We start from the raw sequence: 22,003 nt of genomic DNA, 5'->3' as shown, positions 1-22,003 counted from the left end.
ACAAGAAAGTAACAAAAAAAGATTAATCAAATGTACATCTTTACCGTAGATATTAGACAGAAACACGCGCACACATACATAGTTCACCTAGTTGAGACAGCTGGAAGCAAAAGCGAAACAAGAGAAGGAAAAAGAATACCAAAATATTATAGGAAATAAAATGAAACGATAGAATAGCATCGGGAGGGAGAGATAGAAAGAGGGAGAGTCCACTTGAACGTCCACCGGATGTAAGCGGTAAACCTGGTGGCCATTTTCTCTCCTGGAAAAACCTCCCCCCGCGCAAAAGGACGCAAGCAGCACAATAATCGTAGAGCCAACAGCGTAGGGCATTTATTTCGCGTGTCCAAACGAGATGTGCTTCCGGCATGAATTTGTGGCAATTATTAGCAAAACCCGCGACCCAGTCCACCAGCAAGTGGAACAAATTGGTGGCCAGTGCGGAAGTGAAACAATGCATCCAGTAATCCCTCCATGATAGAAAACTTCAGACGTCCTGTGGAGCAGTTAGTTTTCTCCCCTTCTGTTTGCCTCGTTTGCTCGTTTTGTTTGCAATTGTTTGCGGTCAAATGAAATGCTGTTGCTCGACCCAGAGGCCCCCGGATGTGAGAACGTATGGGTCAGTTGTGTGAACTGTCAATTTGAGATCGAAATGCGAGGCTGCGAAATGTTAATAAATGATAAATAGCTGGTTTACGGTTTTTACATTCGGTATTGTAAACGGCTCGGAGTGAAAAAGCAAATATATACGGAAGTTATTCAAACATCCCAACGGGTACAGAAATAATTAATAGAATTCGAAAAATTCGCCATCTTTGTTCATGAAGGTCATCTGTCAAACGATGGATGGATTTGTTTTTATTTAAAGTTAAAAAATGGATACTATTATGTTAATACGTTTGAACGACGTTATATCTTGTTAGGTTGTACTCGTTCTGTGGCATCTCGACAAGAGCTCTTCAAACCGGTCCGTAAACCCGCTGGATACATGTCCAGCTCGGCTGCATTCGTTTGCATTCTTTCAATTGCCAATTAAGAGACCCGGTGAAGCTCGCATGAAAGTGCTCCTTCCCTAGCGCTAACTGAAGCGAACTGACCGCAATCAAACCGTACCGTCGAAGGACTAATGGGCAGTCCAGCGGAACGAAGCACTTGAGTGCGCTTCAGGATGATGAGATGATTTTTGTACGCTAGTGAAATGGAAATCGAATTCATTTTTCCATCGCCATGGCGTGCCGTCCACCATGTCATCCGGGATGGGGCCCTGGAAGATGCTTGGAAATTTAAAATAAAAGAGGTACAAGAACGATTAAATCCCACACTGAGCGACGCTTCTAGTTACCCGCGATCCAATGTTGCCACCAGCTAGGCTTAAAAGAAAGCATAAGTCACACATCCCGAAAAACTAAGCAACAAACCCTCCTTTAGCCAATCAGTATTTGCGACCCCTGATCCTAGGGCTGCTGGTCGAGTTGGTCGGCTGGTCACAGAAAGTAACTGTTAGAAGAAAGAAGAAGGTCGTCGTAGCATGCGGCTATGGCTTTCGATACGACTGCATGGTTAAAGAGAATGGGCAAGCATTTTAGTATATTCGTCCGAAAGAGGTCAGCCAAGAGGCGAATGAAGCCGAGTAGTAGGACGACCTCGATGGAGATTGTGAACGAAAAAGGAGGAATAGAAAGAAAAAGAGTGAAAGAGAAGCTCCAACAACCTTAACCTTCTAATGCATGAGTAATTAACGGAAAGTGACAAAATAAACATGAAAATTGTTATAAAATTTAACACGAAAGTTGTGCACACTTTGGGGTTGGAAGATGATCAGAGCTGGGCAAATCCGAAACAGATATTTTTTGATAATAATTAAAACGAGGTAAGTAAATGATGAATGTTAAGAGATCTATAGGAATACTTCATCAACTGCAAAAAATAATAATCTATTCTACTACATATCTTCTCATTTTACATCTATTACCAAGAACTTGATATAAAATAAAATTGTATTTTAAATATTATCCTAAAGTTGTGATGTAATGTGAATATCAGAAGAAGAGATATTGTTCGAAATCATCTGACGAAAAGCCATGAAATTGAGGATAAGATTTCTTTTTTTGTTTGTTTTACGGTACGTGCCATATTTTAGCGAATAAAATTTCTATTGTGTTAGTATTTTTGTCTGTTGGCTTTTCTCGATCTGGGATGAATGGACGAATTAATTGCAAAATGTTATGTTTTGGATGAAAAAAAATAACATGACTAGAAAGTAGCTCACAATTGCTCTTATTGTAGGACCTTTAGAATAATCTAAAAACCGAATCTATAAATAACAGTAGAAATTGAATACTTCAATTTACGTACTTACCATTTTGCATGCCCTATAATACTTCATTTAATAAAAATACCGTTCTCTGCACTTTTAGTTTTCAATGGAAACACCTGCATTTATGAGTTCATCCTTACATCTTGTACTTATGGTATGGAAGCTACAGATCGTACGCTGGTGATCGCAACCGCGACCGTGCTGATCAAACTAGCCCGCTACTTCAGGTGAAATGTATTGAACAAAAGAAATCGTACAGACTAAAACTAAACGAAACGGAAATAGGAAAACAATGATGTTTATCATTTATCGAGAATGCTTGTCGGAAGCCTGTCAGGTAGCGTCGGTTTTGGCCTGCCCATTAGCTATGCTCTGCCCATCGGCCGGGGGGACCACCGTTGCCTGGGACGGCTCGGCGGGTTCGGTCGGTGTCGGGGTGGGTGGTACCGGTGTTGACGGGCTCGCATCGGACGCTTCGACCGTGCGCTCGGGGATGTCGTTCAGCACGGGACCACGGGAAGCCTTCTTGATCATCTCCAGTTTGTAGTTTTCCTCCTCACCCTCGGTGATTGAATCGCGTTGTTCCGTTTCCTGTAAGAGGATTGTCCATAGTTTAAAACTGTTCCGACTCGGCCAAAGGAAGGAGCGTTCCGCCCGAGCGTAGAAACCGTGTACCATGGACGATGCATCCTCGTTCGAGTTTTTACTTCTCAATTTACTACACATTCCTTCATCGAATCAGATTTCATTTTCATTAGATGCAAAGCATTTCAAAGAATGCCAATTTCAAACTATTCAGAATAACCCGCTTCCTTTTAACCTCGTTTATATGTTTATCATGCAATCAACCTCCCTCACTCATGAGAATTTTAGTGAAGAAAACCTATTTAATAGCAAATCTAACATGTTGTAAATCCATGATCCAGGTCCCAGTATAGCTTAATAAATGTTGATACTAAATAACCTAAAACTGATCATCTAATACCTTTACAGCATGCAGTTTTCATGTTAGTTTAAAATCATAAATGATTCATGCTCTACATGAATGTAGGAATGTCTATAAAATTAAAAGGTGTGAATTGATTTTTTCTTTAATCAAGTAAGATCAATAAGAATAGGTTTATTTGGTTATGTTATCATAACTGACATATTCTTCTTTTCAAAAGCATATAAAACGATTATGACTCGCGTCTGGGTTTGATTCGAAAGCATATTAATTCTACAAAGTCTAATACATGGTCTAATCTAGTACGGATCTTTGACTCTCAATATATTTCCAAAGGTTCAAGGTCTTTAAACTTAAACACATGGTCGATTTTCAGCTCAATGATTAGCATTGGACATAATATCGAGCAAATTCATAAACCACATGCCCGGGTATTATTTCTTCACTTTAAAGTAATGTAAATGTTTTGATAAATTGGAAACTAAAGTTCAATCAAACTGAACAAGAACTGATTTCGATAATCGAATTGAATAAAACTTATTTCATCATTATTTTTCAAATCAGACATGTATAAAAATTAAATTCCTTATATGAATAAAGAAAGACGTTCTTAATACGTTTATACAACAGCACTTATTCAACATTTAACGTTACACAATTCGTTCATATTGTAATATTATTATAATATAAATCACTTTACGCACAACCATATAAAGGTTGAAATTCACAAGCCATATGTGGAGGGAGCCTAAAATCTAGCAAATAGTTGTTTGTCATAGTTGTCATATTTTTAACTGGCATAGCAACAACATACTAATACTGGCAGATAATTATCGAATAATTAAATTTACGCAACAGCCGCCCAACCAGCTCATTTCAATGGTCAATGTTTTATGGATGATTATCGATAAAATTACACAGAGCATTGAACCGATTGCAGCCGAAGGTCGGGCATATAAATTAGCATTCCACGAGCAAACACAAAACCCATCATGCATTATGCACTAAATAAAAAAGAGTAAAGTACGTCTCATCAGTGTGAGCAACATTACCCGTAAATAATTACGCAAATCCAGATCGCCATCCTGACTGCAGGCCTTCACCACCAGGATGCCGCTCTGATGGTGTTTTTTCCTGTGGCGCGACAGCACGGACGTCGGCAGATCCTAAACCGAACGGAACACTCGTACAACATCAGATACCCGTCAGAATGTCAAACCGTCCACCGACCGCGGACGTTCTACCCATTTCCCCCAGCCAGCTCCATCCCATCGCCCAACGAAGTGTTTCGTTGTTTTACGCTGCGGGAATCACTGAAACTGAACGCCTAGACCCTTCAAAGCCCTCGTTATGGAACACAGACTCCAAAGGCTGACAGTGAACATGATTCCTGCAGCTCTTCCTCGGTCGGTCCACAATAGAGCGTCCTTCGCACAAACCTATCCCATTTCTCTTATTTTGCTCCCAGTCCCCCCACCCTTCCTCCCGACCTTCCTCTTCTAGCCCAACTCACCTCGTCCACCACCGCACTCAGCGCCGGCTGGGAAATGTTCTTCGATTGGTTCAGACGTGGCGCACTGTCGGCACGTTTCGAGTTGAGTGACTGGTCCGAAGCCTTGCCCTCCTTGCGCAGGTGTGGGTGGGACGTCTTGTGGTTGATTTCCACCGCCGACTTCAGCAGATCGACCTGCGCGAAGAATCGAAAAACCGAACGGTTGCAATTAGGCAATCGATGTTTGTATCAGCTTAAACCGGAACCATACCTTTGACGCACTGCCACCGCCTTTCTGTACTCGCACGAACTCGATGTTGTAGCTGCTGCGACGCTTCGAGAAAACATCGTTAACGTCGCCCTGGAACGGGTGAGGGAATGAGGTTTAAAAACGTTGTTCCTCCCAACAGACGAGTAGTTTTCAACCAAAATGCAACAGTAAAGCATGTGTTTAATATAATAATATTTAGAAAAATATATAATATTATTATATTAAACAATAATATTTAAAAAAAAATTTAAACTTTTTTTTTAAATACACTTTTACATCCTCCAGAATTATTATCTTAGCATCTATTATTTCCTAGAAATGTTTAAACAAATATTACAACTTTTAGGTTGCATCTTGTTTAATCGTGCAAAATGTATCCTATTAACGGGTTTGGCTTTATAATAACACTGATGAAAGCGACAAAAATACATTATAATTTTACTTGCAAACTTTTAATTTAAATGTACCATAACACAGGATGAGGATAAAGTTATTTGAATAAAGTAATAGAAAGTGGTCATTGATGTGTCTAATGTGAATTTTACGGCTCTACAATAAGAGTTAACAGAGAAAATCGGATATGATAGTTTAACCTGTAGCAAGTGTTCAAATAAAATATTGCAACCAATGAGACATTCATAAAGTACCTCAATACGTTACTAAACGAATACTAAACATAATTAGATTCATAAATGTATTTGGCATCCGCAACTCACAAATTAATAGTTTTAGATATTTGATATTGAAATACATGATGTAACATTCAGTGCAACAATACAGAATTTTCTTGAAGTTGAAAGTACATTTAAGTAATTTTCTCAACATATTCTACTTTGTGATCTGGGTCATTTGGGTAGAAAATCTATAATGAATCTATGAAAATTGATCTAGGAAAATTCGGAATATTTTTCAAGAATGGTCTGCGAGATTCAAGTTATCCGCTTGAGGGGGGCATTTTGCCCCTATCTGCATTTTTCCACTATCGGTGCACAACCCCCCTTTTTCTTTTTCTTTTTTTCTCTCCCTAGGGGGGGTGGGGAGGGCCCTGCCACACATTCAGGGAGTATATGAAAAAAATGCATATGGAAAGATAATGATGAATCACATCATGCCATTCGTGATTTAAGTAATTATTCTCATGACAATTTAGAAATGACTTGTGAAGCACGATGAAAATACATTAAAAAAGTGTCAGTGCGATTCCACGAAAAGTGAATTCTGTTTCACTTAGTAATTTTCGAATACGTCAAAATCTATTTACTGAAAATTTAAAAATGGTTTTTGAAATTTCGAAACCACTTCACACCGGCAAGAGATAATCTTATTTTCTGTTTTTCGGTTTGCCCGCAAACTAAGTTTTAGGGAATTCAAACCGCTTACAAAGAGATTTCGATCGAAAAAAATCTTGAAAACAAAATAAAAGGAAAACAGATCTAGCAGGCTAACGAACCTTCGTCAAAGTTTTTCCAAAGACAAAGATCGAGAGACAGATTTGATTTAAAAAAATCCAATAAGTAGTCGGGTTTGCTGTTTTTCTACAGTTGAATAAGTTTCCAGGCTGCAAGCCAAATTAAATGTTATTTAGCTTATGGAAAATTTTACGTAACATTTAAAATAAATACCCAAAGTCTTCAAAGGGCAAAAAGAACCTCTCATAACTCATATCACTGGTAATTAGAACTGCTCTGCAAAATTCTCAACAAACATAGCGCAACGACACGTAGCCGAACCACGTGAGCAAACATTTTAAACTGATTTCATCATATTACCTACACGTCACCATCGTCATCTCGGCCAGAGTCGAAAAAAGCAGAAAAACCGGCCTCGTTATCGTTGTTATTCACCTTGTTATCTTACTTACTCGCAGAGGGAGATTTTTCTGCTTTGCTTTTGTTACCAAAATTTTCCACGAAAACAATCCCAAAACCGCATGGGTAATAACATGCGAACTGTCAAAACCAACGAGCTTTTTCAACAGCATAACAAAAATATAAGTAATAATAATTCACGAGCACGGTGCGCCCCCCCGCACGGTACGACACCCAACCCAACTTCTATCGGCCCGCCTAAAAGGAACAAGTTTATCAGTTCACGGCTCAGCATGATTTTCCGCACTGTGTGTGAGTTTTCTCTTTTATTTTTCCGCACATCCGGCCCCAGGAAAAGCTCGCCACGGATGACACGGGTCGCTCCGGAAGCTTCACGGGGGCGAGGGTGGGCAAGGACGTCGGCCAGTCAAGAAAAAGGACGCAGCACGCCAGGGAGAAGAAACACATTAATACTCGTTACACACCGCGGATCGGTCGCGCTCGGCTTGAAGGTAAACAGCGATAAGGGGTGTTTTAGATAAAAATAACTTCGCAAAGAGTTCTACTCCGCGCAAATCGCTGCCCGTATCCAGTTTGAGGCGGAAATCGACTTGGAACGAAATGTGACAGCAAACGTAGACGATGGGCAGAACGCCCGGTAAGAGGAAGGAATACACATAACCTTTTTTAATCAAGTTGTCGCACCCACAGTCAATCCTCTCGAGCTTAGATTCGGTGGATTGTTGTTGGTTAAAACATTTAACGAAGTTCCGTTCAGCCTGTTCGGCTAATGGAGTCGACCTGCTTCGCGTTAGGCAAACGTTTTGCCCCATCGGAAAAAAAAACTGTTGCATAACACGGCGATAACTTTACCACTCGGCACGTACTGGTGACGTCACAACTAGAGGACTTACCCTCGAGCCACGCGGTAGGGACGTGAGGCTGCCTATCTGATTGTACTTTATCATCAGCGAGAGCCGCTCCTGCGACATGGAGGTGCCCTGATCCTTCGTCTTCGGTTCGTCGCCCTCGTTGTACAGCTTCTCCGCCTCGCCCTTCTCGACCGCTTCCTCGTCCGCATCCTGTTTCCGGCCCGCCCGACCGGACAGACAAAGCAAAGACCGATCCGGCCAAGTAAATATCTTCGCCAACCCAAATTGCCAATGCGCCACAAGCGGGACCTTACCGGGTTGTCGTACTTCCTCAGCCAGATGGCGTGGATGAACTTGTACGCCAGGCCACCGGCGACCGCGACCAGACCCATGTACCGGAACGCTTCGCGCGTGCCCACCTCGGCGATCAGGAAGCCACCGAAGAAGGAACCGCTACCGCGACCCAGACTGAAGTGCGCCATACCCAGCACGCCGATCAGTGTGGCGAGCAGGCTCTTCGGAGCCAGCAGGGCACAGTAGGTGGCGGCCGCGACCCACATCAGGTGGCACGAGAGGGCTTCCATCGCCTCGAATGGAAAGCACCACCAGGCGTTCCTGGGGGAGGAAAAAGAGATACAGGGTATCCGATGAGGTGCTTAGACGGGGGTAAAGTTTGGCACAACCGTGCACCTACTCGATGAAGGAGTAGCCAACCAAACGGCAGGCGTGGGCGACGAATGCGATCACGATCAGATTTACATGTCCGACCACCTTCGTGATGCGACCAGCTCCATACAGGAACGGGATACTGCTCACTGTGCCGACAGTTATGGTGATACCTAGTTGAATAAATGTAATAACAAGACATATATGTAAATGTATTAGCGACTCTTTAAACTAGTACCACCCTGAAGTATTTCGTCTCAGACGTTTAGTTAACGAAACCCTAGAAAGAATTCGTGAATTGTTGAAGGAAACTACATGTTACCAATTAAAATCAGGACATGTCATGCAGCGCAAATATAGGTTTGAAAATACATGTTTGTTAGCAAGTCTAATACATCCTTTGCAAATTTCACGGTTGTACATTAAGATTCAACAGAGCAAACAGGGAGAACAGGAAGCAGACTAAGCCTGAAATTACGTAAGGCTTCCTTACCATAGTTAAAACTATTACAAGTGTTAACATGAAATATTGGAATAGACAATCATTCATCACGTAGCTCTATATTATGCTCAACGAATACTGAAAAGATTTGGATTCATAATTCTTGGTTATGTAGATAAAACCTATAACGTCTCATCCGGGAGCAATGTGCAACGGTAAATGTGGGGTACACTCATTCTTTCCCAACTGTTCAACCCAATTAATTTGAAGTCCCAGCTAAATTAACTCAAGGTTCCCCGTGTTTTGTACGAACTCGCACCTCACGAATGATTAATTTTCAATGTTTTATCTAGAAATAGTCTTTGCAAGAATTAAAAACATGTTCAGTTGGAAGCACATGTAACCAATTGTATAGAAATAGAAGTATTAGGGTATATGACTGCCGAGCGATTATGCCGGTTAGAAAAACAATCCATGAGCGCAGGGGCATTAAGGTTAGGCATGATCGAAGACGATCATGACTCTGCTCTAATTTGTAATCCATTTTTGCTAACAAATTATCCTATAATCTTAATTTTTGTAACAATTTGAGAAAATACATGTCATTTTTTTAGTTAGAAAAAAACCGATATTAGAAAATCGGTCAGCTGATATTAGGAGTACTTTTTTTTTTGACTGGGCCACGATGTTCTTCGCCTATAGGTTGTATCTTATCTTGCATTACCTTACGTGCAATCAATTGTAATTGTTATAATAAAATTGAAAGTAAATAAATTATTTATTGTTGATTCGACGACGAGATATTGGAGAACATATTGTATCTTTTTGAAAAACAAATTTTGAGAAATCAATTTAGACAATCAAACATTGTTAGGCCTTTCAAACATAAAAACAATATCATCAGCAATGAAATGTTTCATGTTGGAATTTACTTAATTTAGTAGTTCCCTATCCTATAGCGTAAAAAGAATCGTTATATCCATGACAGTAAAATTGTATATCCCTACAGATATTCCGTGTCATACTCACCAAGAAGATAGTTGGGAGCACCGAGCTCCTTGAGGTAGAGGAAGAGGAAGCTCTCGATGAAGCCCCAGAAGTTGCCGAGCAGGAACAGGAACCAGATGAAGATGATCACGTGCTTCAGCTTGAGCAGGTTCAGCAAGTCCTTGAACACGTTGTCGGCCGGCAGCTTCTCGCCGAGCGGCATCAGGAACACGGTGACGGACGAGATAATCAGCAGAATGTCGTACGTGTAGAACGCGGCCGAATAGTCCGTGTAGCCGAGGTCCTTCGAGAACAGATCGATCAGGATGCCGGTGATGGGCGAAAAGATCGCCATACCGATGCTCGAGAACAACCGTTCGCGTCCAAAGTCGCCGCCGTACTTCTCGATCATGGTGAGCGCGATTGGGTCCATGATGGTGACGCCCGCCGACAGCATCGTCGTCGCGAGGAACCGCAGTGCGAAATAGATCCAGAAGATCTTGTCATCGCTTTCCTTATAGTCCGGCGGACAGATGTCGGGTCCGTTCCGGCGGAACCGGCATCGCTGCACCATACAGTCGGCGGCCCACTCGGACAGTTTGAGGTTGCTGTTGAGCGACATGTTTGATGCCTGCACAAGACCCCCGCAGCGAAGGTCCTCCTCCTCCAATGCTGTCACATTGACACCTTGCTTCCAAAGCAATGCTACGCCAAAGCGCGTCTTGAAGTCCGTCACTGTTGCGTTGTCGTCGTGATCCACCTCCATGCCGAGCTGTTCGATCGGTTCGCCCAGATCTGGGTGCATATCGAGCACGATAAACGCCGAGTCACCACTGCCAGCTACCACCCAGCCTTCTTCACTTTCCTCCGACTCGTCTTCCGGCTCCTCCTTAAGTATCGGCTCTACAGAAGACAATAGAAAAAGGTTGATATCGGAAACCGTTTATGACGATCCCTTCGCCTCACAGGAGGTTCCACTTACTGTCCCTGTACGGCTCGGTAGTGCTGGGGATGGCACTACTGGTACTGGTACTGCTGCTAAGTACGTCACCCGGGGTGTGTTTGTTCTTATTCTTATTCTGCACGAACAGGTCCAGATCGTCCTTCGGATCGTTGACGGCGTCCCCGTTTGGAGTCACGACCAGCGGTATGTCCGTCGGTAGCGGTGCCTGCTCAATCAGCGGATTCTGCTCCAGCAGCAGACAGTGGTCCATGCATTGGTCGACGATGATGTCCATCTCTTCCTCTTCCGGACATTCGCGGCTAGGACAGGGGGACCACCATACCTGCGCGTACATGATGATAAATATCAACCAGCATGTTCCTTCAACTCAAAGGGTTTTTTTAAGCAAACCTTGTTTCAATTTCTAACAAAAACTATAAATATAAAGTACAACAGTTGTTCAAAACGATATAAAAGTACGTACAGTTGCTCCCAAAAGTGAAAGTAACGTGTCAATTGGCTCGTTTAGCTCCAATAATTTTGGTCTATTGTCATCGTAGCCGTAAAATTCTGAAAGCATATACTAGAGGAACGAACCAAACTATTCACGCCATAAATGTTCTATAGGGTTTAAATTCGACGACTGTGGTGACGTTTTCAACTGTTTGGAGACATTACGTAGCAGCCATTCCTACACCAAACGTGCAGTATGCTTAGTATCGTTATCCTACTGGTAAAAATGAATTGGTGGAAGTAGCCGTTTTGCTGCACTTTCTTTGACGATTAAAACATGTTTAAAAGCATCACCATCACTTCTAGCTCCGTATTTTTTATTCTCCACACCAGTTGTGGCAATGGGTGAAACATTATATAATTATGAACCCTTTATGTCATAATTACCTAAGCCTACTTGAGCCGTTTCTGGACGTTAACGGTGTAATATGACTTTAGTGAGGTTTCATTATCGTGTTTTATCAGGTAATGACTTAAAACTGTAGTAATTTGGCTATAAAAACCTCCTTTGAGGCATATTTGGAGCATCACTAGTTCCTCTATTATATGTTTGTATAATCTTAAGGCTACGGTGAGAGTTTATCAAGATAATTGGGGTTAAACGACCAAATCGACACTGTACCTACTCTTTTGGGACCAACTGTATTTATCCGGCGAAAAACATGCAAAACAATATTTGTGACCAATTGGTGTTGTACATTTAAATCTAGCATAAAATGTTACGACTTTTGTGTTGCAAGTCATACGTTTTATAGTTATTGAGATTCGATAAAATTTGAAAAATTATACTATCTGTTTATTATTATTTCTTATAATTCTCTTTTTAATTTGTTTGTTTATCCAGGATAATATGATGTCTTAATATGCAAAAACGAAAGTTTATTACTCCACACCACACATAAAGAAGATATAATAAACTAAAAACAAATATTTTAAATTCTTCCACAATTTTATCGCTCATTATTTTCTACATTTAGCAAAAACATGCAAATAAAAAAAAATCTTAGAAGTAGAAAAGAGAAAAAAATTATCACAAATTATCGGAAACAAGCTGTCTCTAAAATTAGTGTAAATACAATTCTAGCCAACCAAATATTTACATAGTTTAGACTGCTGTGAGTTTTCAGTATTTTAGAAAATAACTGGCGAATAGTTTTAATTGAATTACTGACATCTGTCAGTTCAACTCATCTTGTTCCGGATAAAACTGTACTTTTATTGCTCCATTTTTATGGCACACGGTCATGGGTCCAATGTTGTTGGAACCACTATGAACGCTGTTCGAGCTCCGCACGGTAGGTGGAGGGTAAACTAATTTCATCAGCGATGAGCGCACATCCCCCGGTTCTAACCCACCGGTGCTTTCGACCAAATCCTTCGCCCCCCAGTGCGCCGGAAAAGTTGACTTTTCACTTTCCCAACTGTCGAACGCGCATCAAGCAACAAACCCGCCGTGCGCCATCCCGCCGTGACCGACCGCTGGCTGACGAACGCCTGACAGCTTGACGAAATCAACACCCCACCATGCATGGTGATTGAATTATGAATGTGTTGTAACACTCACCTCTACATTTCCCGTGCCGGGATGTCTCATTACGTACGCATCCGGTACCTTGCCAGGTATTTCCTGCTGCGGGATGAGCATCAGCGAATGGTGGAATAATGCATTTAAAAGCAAACTCATGATGACGACCGGTTTGTAGCGTCCGAACTTGTCGACCAGGAACCCTGCCGGGAAGGGGATGTACAAGCAAAACACCAATGTTAGATGCTTTTTGGGGGGCAATCAGTGAGCCGGTGTGATTGCCCACGGCCAGTTGGCAGCAAGGAAATGGCAACTCAGGTTCAAACGATTCGATTAAGTCTTATCCAATTTTTTGGGTTCGTATGGGGTATACGATGGAGGGTTGTTTCATTGCAATATTTATAAATTTGTTGTGTTGTGCTTATGGAAAAATGACAAACAGATGTAGAAGAACATAGCTTTGATTTTTGTGTGCAGTTTTGTTGCATGGTGAATTTTAAAGATTTTCTCAGAACTTCTGTAAACTTCTATGCGATTAACATGTTTCACAATCTGCCCATGGTGACAAATCTGTTCTGCTCAAGTTTGCAAACCGAACAATTAGTTAGTTCATTTTTAACGCTAGGCGAGACGATACCTTGTTCAAAGAAAAATTATGGTCTAACATTTATAAACATTATAGAAACCGTATTACTTTTGCTTATACAAATAAAATGTCTAAAATGATAATAACCAAGTACGAGCGCTTAGTTTAATTATTGTTGTGTTGAAGAATACAAGCAGCTTTTTACGGCCAATGTTTATGTTATTCTGCTTCTTGCTATTCTCTCAAATACGTCTCAATTTGTGGCATCAAATGAATTGTTAAAAGTTATACCACTATCTTGCTGTAAACATTTCAATATTTTCAGAATGATATTTTTTATTTAAGCTTGACGACGTGTTTGAAAAAAAAAATCGATGCATCAAAGATATTGTTTTGGGAAAGTATAAAAAATTTTGTTTGCATTGAATCAAAGACTAACAATAATCAACTTATAGTCGTATTATACAAATGGAGGAGCCAGAAAACTAAACTTCTGTTATTTCAAATCGTTTTCAGGTGGTAAAATAACTTGTACTCATTGGTGGATTTACACCCATGGGAACCCTAAGCGTGTAAATGAACGGAGCCCCTAAGCAATACTGTAAAAAATATAAATTTTCGAATTATTGTTATGTTGTTCAACCAAATCAATATTAGGTATTATTTTTATCCGACAATCAAAATGTTTTGTGGTGAACTCGTCGAAGTTTGATTTTATCAATTTAGTTTTTTTCTGTTATTATTCAACTCGGATTATATACCGGACCATCTTTTCATTATTTCGTTATAGTTCTTAGCATTAATTTTTATAGGATACAGTAAAATTACCCATTATTGTAAGAATGGCCCGGTTCCAGTTTATTACCTATCGACCATCATAGAAGATTGATGAGCTCAATAGAATATTTGTTTAATTATCCAACGAACTTGGCCCTTGAAGATCCGGGGCCCCTTGCGAGCTCGGAGCCCCCCGCCGCCCCTTAGTCCGCGCACCGTTAAATCCGCCGCTGGTTGTAGGCATGAAGCGAAATTCATTTTTATTTCTTCTACCATTGCCGGAAAACATTAATACGTAGAGCTACCATCGGCAACAAATATGTTATTACAATAACCGAACCTTTAAACCTACACTTGTAGAGATTTATGAAACTATAACTTCACGGGAAGCTCATACAAGCATAGCTGTAGATAATTATGAAACATGTCGTATGATTAACTACCGGAAACACTACATAAAAGCATTGTTCAACGCCCGGTGGGTAGCGAAGCTGCCACTACCGCTGCTGTTGCTGCAATAATCGACTAAATAAATCCCCGGTACCGGACTGCCTTTACAACTAAACAACCACCCTCGTCCTGTAGCTTGGCGAAGCGTTGGCAGCTGCTTACGTTTCAATTAACAACATGTGCACCATTTTCCCCCTTATTAGTATTCGCTTAAATTATCATGCTGCTAGTGAGATTGATTAATTTATGTTATACAAAAACATAATTAATTTTACTTCCAGCGCGTCCCCTCCGAGCCACCATTTTGGCCTTTTCACTTCCATCAATTGCGGAAACACCAACCAGGTAGCGGGGAAAACCCATTTCCCTGGTTTCCCCCCACTCTTCCTAGGGATGAAGCTGCGGAACAACGTCACAAATCCGCCATCCGAAGTCCGCTTCGAACTCTCGCGGACGGGTGCCGTTGCGTCGTTGGCCCGCAGGCCACGCTGGTAGGTGGAAAATGGCGCATTCCCCACCATGTTCACACGCCCAATCCCAACGTCGACGTGCGGCTAATGATGGTAGCTTTCAATTTGTAAAGCTTTCTGGCTGATTTCACGCACTTAAGCAAGGACGTCGATGAAAATCTCGCCCGCCCATACCACCGTGTCAATATTATACACGCACATGCACAAACACACGCACACTCATCGAGGCACACGGATACTTTAAGATCAAACAAGTTCCTGTCCGCGGATGTTCAGAATTTCTTCTTGCTGTTGTATCTCACTCTCTCTCTCTCATCTCATCCCACATTCGCGAAGTAGTGGACCATCCCTTTCTTTTAATTTCTTTTATCGATCTTCTCGCCCCATCTTCTGGGCGGGAAAAAGGGGGGCCTACCTTAATGCGCTGTACTTTTCCATTCTACTCCTGGTCGGGCAAAACTTTGCGTTCCATTTTGTTTCGTTTGTTTCGGCCTGCCTGGGTGGGGGTTTGGACCGGGCTTTTCCTCCCGCCTGCCGAATAAATTGTTTTCCAATTTTCGAGTTTAATGAAAGAAAAAAGCGGAAAACTTTTCCATTTCGCCCGGCGAACCGTGGCGGACAAATCAGCCCACAGAACCGAAACCGAAACAAAACGCCGCACAGCCAGCCCGTCGGGCCGAGCTGTTATCGGTAAAATATAAATTTATTCCAAGCGCCAAGTTCGCCAAATCGCGGCCCGGAGCGAGACGCGCCAAGGATTGGAGTGCGAGAGTGTTTTCTTATCTCGATTTCGACCGTGCGTTGGACGATAAGATGCTGGGGTGGGAGGTTCGATGACGTCGTCGGATATGGAGGTGTCGTCCCAAACCCCTCGTGGCAAACGCTTACCGGTGATCGGTGGACTCAGGAAGGTCGTGAACGGGAGTGCCAAGTAGATGATTGCAATTTCCTCCACCGTCAGCCCGGTGCTCTGCATGTGGATCGTCAGGTACGGCAGCAGGGACGAGGTAGCTGCGGACGAAGTGGGAGAAAAACATGGTGAGCAAAGTTATTGGATGTTATTGTTTGAAAAATTCGCCACAGAAAATCCCGCCGGTAATTTCCATACATTTTTCTTCCATTCTAGCTACACGCAACACGCATTGACGGCTGGGTGGAAAATATTCTGCAAATTATATGTTTGACCTATGACCTCCACGAGACAGGGTAGCGTAAAACATGTGACAGAGTAAAACCTGTTTTCTTTCACAGGATACTTTTTTTTACATTCTTTCTCATTTTGAATGAAGTTACAAAGCATACATAAGCATATTGTTCAAGAACACGATGTACCCTTATGAGACAATACAAGGTGAGAAATGTGTTTAATGACATTGATATTTATTGACTGCTATCAATACACAATGGATCCTCATGGATCATGGTATAAATTTTAAATTAATAAATATTAAATTCACTGCGTATGTAAATCAAGCAGCAAGCTTTTCGCCTAATTTTGTTAGTAGTTGGCGTAAAACATACACTGTTTTACAAAAGAGATTAAAACGCAAGAATCTTAATTTGTTGATTTTGTAATAGGAATAGACAAATATTTATGAAAGACATGCAACTTATGAAAAATGAAAAAGGATCTAAACAATTTAAAAACAACGGTAAAGACGTTACAAACAGTAGCGCTTCAATCAATTGTTCTCAGTGTTATCAATCAAAACTGTTTTTCTCAGTTTTATCCCCGTACTAATTGAGCAACAACATGTTCTTAAAAAGAATAGATAGGATGATAACTGAAGCAAACTGCTTCTTTATCCTAGCTTGCAAGCAGTATGTTTCAGTTTAGTATGTTTTAATTTTCTTTTTGTAGCTTCTGCTTCCAACTTAAGCTGTTGAAGATCAATAAGATTCCATGACACTGATATACACCCATTTGCTTCAACGCGATGGCTGAGAAGAAGGACGAGAGTGACGAATTATTACAATACTGTTTAAAAAATCGAATCGCGAGGCTCTTTTCAGTATTTTGTTTTATACACATCATTTTATGGCCTTATTATACTTCTTTCCGGGGGTCCGCGACAGCCGAGCGGTAGCGCCGGTTAGAACATCGGCCCATGAGCGCCGGGGCTCACCACCTCGACGGCGTGGGTTCGAATCCCAACCGAGACCGGACCCTCCCCTGTACGAGAGGACTGACTATCCACGTACAACAGGGAAACAAGTCTCGTAAGCCCTTAACGGGCAGCCATGACCAAGAGGTCGTTACGCCAAGAAGAAGAAGAAGAAGATACTTCTTTACCGATCTGTCGAACAAAGGACATTCAGCATCTCTTTCATTTTTATTCTTTCCACCGTCGTCTTTGGTTTTAAGTTATGGTTTTATTTCTTTTTATTTATATTTTGGTCAAGTTTTTCGACATCTTACAAAGTTGGCAAGTTTTCCAACATCCATTTGTTGTGGATAAGTGCACAATGACGTAGTTTCGCCGAATTTCAAATCTCAAGGACAGCCAAAGGCATTTTTTATCTGGATTCTTCGTGAAAAGAATCATTTTATCTATCCACCAAATAACCGAAGCAAGAGTAGTACTGTCATTTGATTTGATTTGTTTATTTATTTCTCTCCCTGTCGTTGAAATTTGTAGCTCCCTCTGGCTAGGACAAATTGTTGAATCACACTTAAAACACACTGACATGTTTCCAACTTTGAACATCCCAAAGCTTTAATTACAATCGGAGAACGTTATTTTAACTGCAGTGAAATCAAATCAACCCCCAGCGGGGCAGAGAGTAGCCCCAGCAGGCAAACCCTATTCCAGGAAGCACTTTCACGACGGAACTGTTTTGATGAGCCCAATCAAAATGCTCCTATCGGTCAGATTTGCCTCCACGAGGGCGAAAAGCGCCGTTCAAACCGGCGAAGTCGCCGTTAAGCTCGAGTCAGGCAAATTAATTTACGACACTCGCCGACTGTCGTAAACGTTTTTATGTGCCGCAAGCGGTGTGTCATTTGCTTGAAGAGTCGCTCCCGGTCCCGTGCCGAACCGGTGGGCAAGTTCGAGGTGATCTATCCGCTTCCGTGCCCCAATCCGTTGTAGCTCCAGTTTCTGCATTCCACGTCGACCCAGCTCTCCGGCCATGAAGCTCACCGGGGACAGGCGCCGGCTCAATAGAACATATGTAGCGACACACTGCGAAACAGGAAAGTTCATAATTCAATTTCGCACTGGGACTCGTTCCAGCCCCTCCCACTCCGCAATACTCCACCCTTGCCCGCTACGTAAAGTATGCTACAGTTTCAAAGGATGCAGGCCACGTCTCGAGCCCTTCGGTTTCCTGTTCCGCCGCAATCGACAGCTTCAAGGAGAGTTGTCCAAGCGCTCCAAAACGGCCCGGCTCCTACGTACGACCGAACGACTTTGGAACCCGAGAACGGAAACCTCTCGAGCCCGACATCACCGGCATACCGGCCTCAATGGCACTCCGGGGAGTGTCTGGAGTTCTGCGGTGCACCGAGCGCCCATTCGTCATCGTCCGAGCGCATGCCAGGGTTCAGCATTAGGAATAGCAGATGCATTTTAACAGTGACATTGCCATGCCCACACTCACACCCCTTCCTTCGGTCGTGTTGCATGAAATTGAAACGAAAACGTTATGAATAGAAATAGGTTTTTGAAACATCATTTTGTATTTATACCTTCGACCAGGGGAGCCATGCCGAGCCAAAGGGAGGGACGCGAGACGAATTTGCCGGAGCATGAGTATCATGTAAATTCGATGACTTTTGACCCGACACTCCGGGACCGTATCCGCACGGTCCGGGAACCCAATCCGTCCGCCCGTTTTTCGCAAACCGAACTGGCACTCGTTCGTTTCGTCCGTGATCCATTTTTCACCACCGGATCACAACCATCGGAGCGGAATGCTGTTCCTGCTGGAGCTGGAGTGGCCGGTTGACTGGTGCCCGGCAAAGAAGTCCGGCCCGAAACATGGCTTACGGACGATACGGAATACGGAACAAGTTGATAAATTCGACTGTCCACTCTCGACGATGGAAACAGGGGGACGGGAGAGGGGGGAGGGGTTTGAATAAGCGTGTGGAGGTAATCGAAAAGAACTTTCCGGTAAAGACACCCGAAGCACTACATGGCTCCGATACATTGGGGCAAATAGCCAATATGCAATTGCAGTTCGGTAGGCTGCCTTGTTGATTATTGTGCATGTCCAGTGAAACTCGAGCGTCAAATCTGAATCCTTATTGAACGCTGCTATGGTTACATGTCTCGTCGGGAAAATTTGTTGCGCTTTACAAATAGCGTACCTTTTTACGGAATAATATAGCGACAAATTGGGAGAAGGGGTTTCGGTTTTGTAACTCCACAAGCAAAAGAGGCCTATTCTGCAAACCGTCAATCATAAAACTACTGTTTGCATAATCAAACCAACCAACCAAATACATTTCACACCAGATCCGCTCCAAGCTACAATGTTATGAAGATACAATGTACAATAAAAGCTACAGCAGTCATATTCTGTAGAATAGGCACTGGTAAAATGTTATGAGGTTTGATATTCAAACAGAGAAGATAAGATAGAAGGCAATCTTTGTTTACCTTACACGGGTAGACCTCACTGCTATTTTTACATTACGCTTAAAGGCAACTAAGTTTTAGAGGAAAAGGTAATTTGATTGGGGGTACAAGGAAATGTAAAAGTAAATTTGCTGTGTTTTGCCGTTTTTCACCTGTTATAGGCTATTTTGAATTTGTGCATAAGTTTCTTCGAAGAGAATGAAATGCTACATAAAGTTTTTAGAAATTCAGTGGCAGGTTCAAACATCGTGAACTGATTCTACAAAGTAGTTCGAAAGTAGTAAATTCGAGTAAATCTCATCTTATCGAACAATTATTGCTATTTGAAATAGCTATTTCATATTGAAAATATTGAATTGTAAATCTGCCCGTAATTGTAATTGATCTTCTCCAATTGCGATGATGTTAGCTATTACACACACACAGTACACACACACATACGCACACAGTTTTAGAATATTTCGACTATAACAATATTACATGAGCACTTTAAGGTATCTACGTACAAATTATTTGAAATGATTTTATGTTAAAAAGTATTTTTAGCACAATATGCCTTGTTGAACTTTTTGTAAATCTATTTTAATTTGTTTTTGTTGGATTCATCTTGATGCTTCCAAATATACTCACACAACGCATGTATTTTGTTTATGATCATGATTTTACTAACTATTTACCTAACACTTTTTTATGTACAATAAACCACAATTTAAAATACTTGCATCTTGAAATGTCCGCTGGGTACATGGGCAGAGGCGGATAAAGGCTTCAAGCAGCTTTAATTTGAAGCCGTTTTAGTGACTCACACACACTATATTCACCATATATTTTTCATTTTAAAATAAAATGTCAATTAATATTTAAAAAAAAACATTTATTTTTTTATTTATCTGCAGTTTACTTCAATGTTATTTTAAACAAATAGTTTTTTATTTCGCTTATTTTATGTGATACCAACAACAATTATCGAAGAGAATCCATGATATCCCTTTTAACAAAAAAGATTAACCAGTTAATAATTCTTTTACTCTAAGAAAATAGCTGTTCACTCGTTTCAGAGCTGGAATTTATTTTTTTATTAATGCTTGATGCTTAAAATGCTTAAAAATGAAAACATAATACAGTTTTAAGCACTATCTCTATGTTTTGATATTTACAGCTTATCTATACATGTCTATTATACTCAAACTATTCTACGAATAGTCCTCTTTCTTATGAAATCAAATCACAAATCTTTTCATTTGAACCCCAACAAAAACGCAAGAAGGCGACGTTTCGTGACGTTTTCTTCAAAACTAAATTCTGATAGTTTAGTTGCATTATCCTCACATTTTCATATTCGTGATTTTAGCGAAACCACAATCCCACGATTCCTTAATCCAACAAACACAATAAATCACTACTTACCACCGTACATCACAAACAGCGTTATCTTCAACATGATCAGGTTCGGGTTGATACCGTGGCGCTGGCAGAACTTCTCCCACCGGGTTGGATCAGTCAGCAGCTCCACGGGGTTGGTGCCATTTTCTTCTGCCATTTTTGGCGGCTTTTCACTGTCGGCGGACGCCATTCGCGCCAACCAACGCCCTGCGCACGTCACTCAAGCACTGAACTTCGCGGGAGTTACCCTCGCGGATCGTCGAACGAGTTCACGCCTTTCTTCCCTAAGTTCCGCGGATAACCACTGTAACACACTGTAAAAATAACAAAAAAGCGAAGGTCAATGCAAATTCCGGTCTATTTGGTTTCACGAAGCAGCCACAATGCGTTTCGAACGGTACGTCCCCGTTCCGCCGAAGGAGAAGCGACTTTAATTTGTAATTTCCGATCCGGATACCGCACTGGACGCGTCTGTTCGATGATGCAAAACGTCTTAACGCGCGAACGTCTTCCACCTACACCGACACTCCCGGCCGCGGCCGTCCATAGACTCCGGACTCCATCACGTACCAGTAATTGAGCGCAGTGTGTTAGTATCACTTTACGCCTAACCGCAGAACATCCCATCCCAACGAAGCGGCTCGATTCCATCTCCCGGACCGCATAACGGCTTAAGGACGGATATAATTAGGCCGGCACCGGCGGTGTGTAGCGTTTGCATCTAGATGCTCTTGAATTTGCATCATAATATTGGGCCGACAGCGAACAAACGGTGGCGCTACGGTGGCTGGGACGGAGGCCGTATTAACCCTAATTTAATGGCTCGATTCAATTAGCCTTGGCCACGGTTAGCGGTGTCCTTACGGGGGGAATAGGATCCTGCTTGTTGCAAAATTCGTTTGGTTTAATATTAAAAACCGTCAATCCTATCTTAACATTGAAGCAACAAAAAAGGGTAAATAAGATCCA

At 41.9% G+C, this 22,003-nt stretch overlaps 1 protein-coding gene across 1 annotated transcript; it reads right to left on the bottom strand.

The window, feature by feature from the left end:
• Positions 1 to 2,650: 2,650 nt before the first annotated feature.
• Positions 2,651 to 21,191, bottom strand: LOC131293538 (uncharacterized). The gene is made up of 12 exons (XM_058321614.1): positions 21,059 to 21,191; positions 15,954 to 16,076; positions 12,822 to 12,985; positions 10,784 to 11,087; positions 9,844 to 10,704; positions 8,401 to 8,545; positions 8,021 to 8,321; positions 7,749 to 7,916; positions 5,027 to 5,116; positions 4,777 to 4,950; positions 4,316 to 4,429; positions 2,651 to 2,908 (listed from the first exon to the last, which is right to left on the bottom strand). Exons 1-12 carry the CDS (start codon positions 21,189 to 21,191, stop codon positions 2,651 to 2,653), a joined length of 2,835 nt encoding a protein of 944 aa, XP_058177597.1.
• Between the last annotated feature and the right edge of the window lie 812 nt (positions 21,192 to 22,003).

This window comes from Anopheles ziemanni, chromosome 2, assembly GCF_943734765.1.
Source record: "Anopheles ziemanni chromosome 2, idAnoZiCoDA_A2_x.2, whole genome shotgun sequence".
NCBI lineage: Eukaryota > Metazoa > Arthropoda > Insecta > Diptera > Culicidae > Anopheles > Anopheles ziemanni.
The sequence above is the reverse complement of the archived record's forward strand: the minus strand, read 5'-3'. Positions and strand labels throughout refer to the sequence as shown.

Bases quoted from the DNA above. Each gene is read 5' to 3' on its own strand.
- LOC131293538 (XM_058321614.1), bottom strand. From the start codon at position 21,191: ATGGCAGAAGAAAATGGCACCAACCCCGTGGAGCTGCTGACTGATCCA. The intron at 7,917-8,020 runs GTAAGGTCCCGC...GGCCGGAAACAG, and splicing joins TGAGGAAGTACGACAACCCG to GATGCGGACGAGGAAGCGGT. The intron at 4,430-4,776 runs GTGAGTTGGGCT...CGTTCGGTTTAG, and splicing joins TGAGTGCGGTGGTGGACGAG to GATCTGCCGACGTCCGTGCT.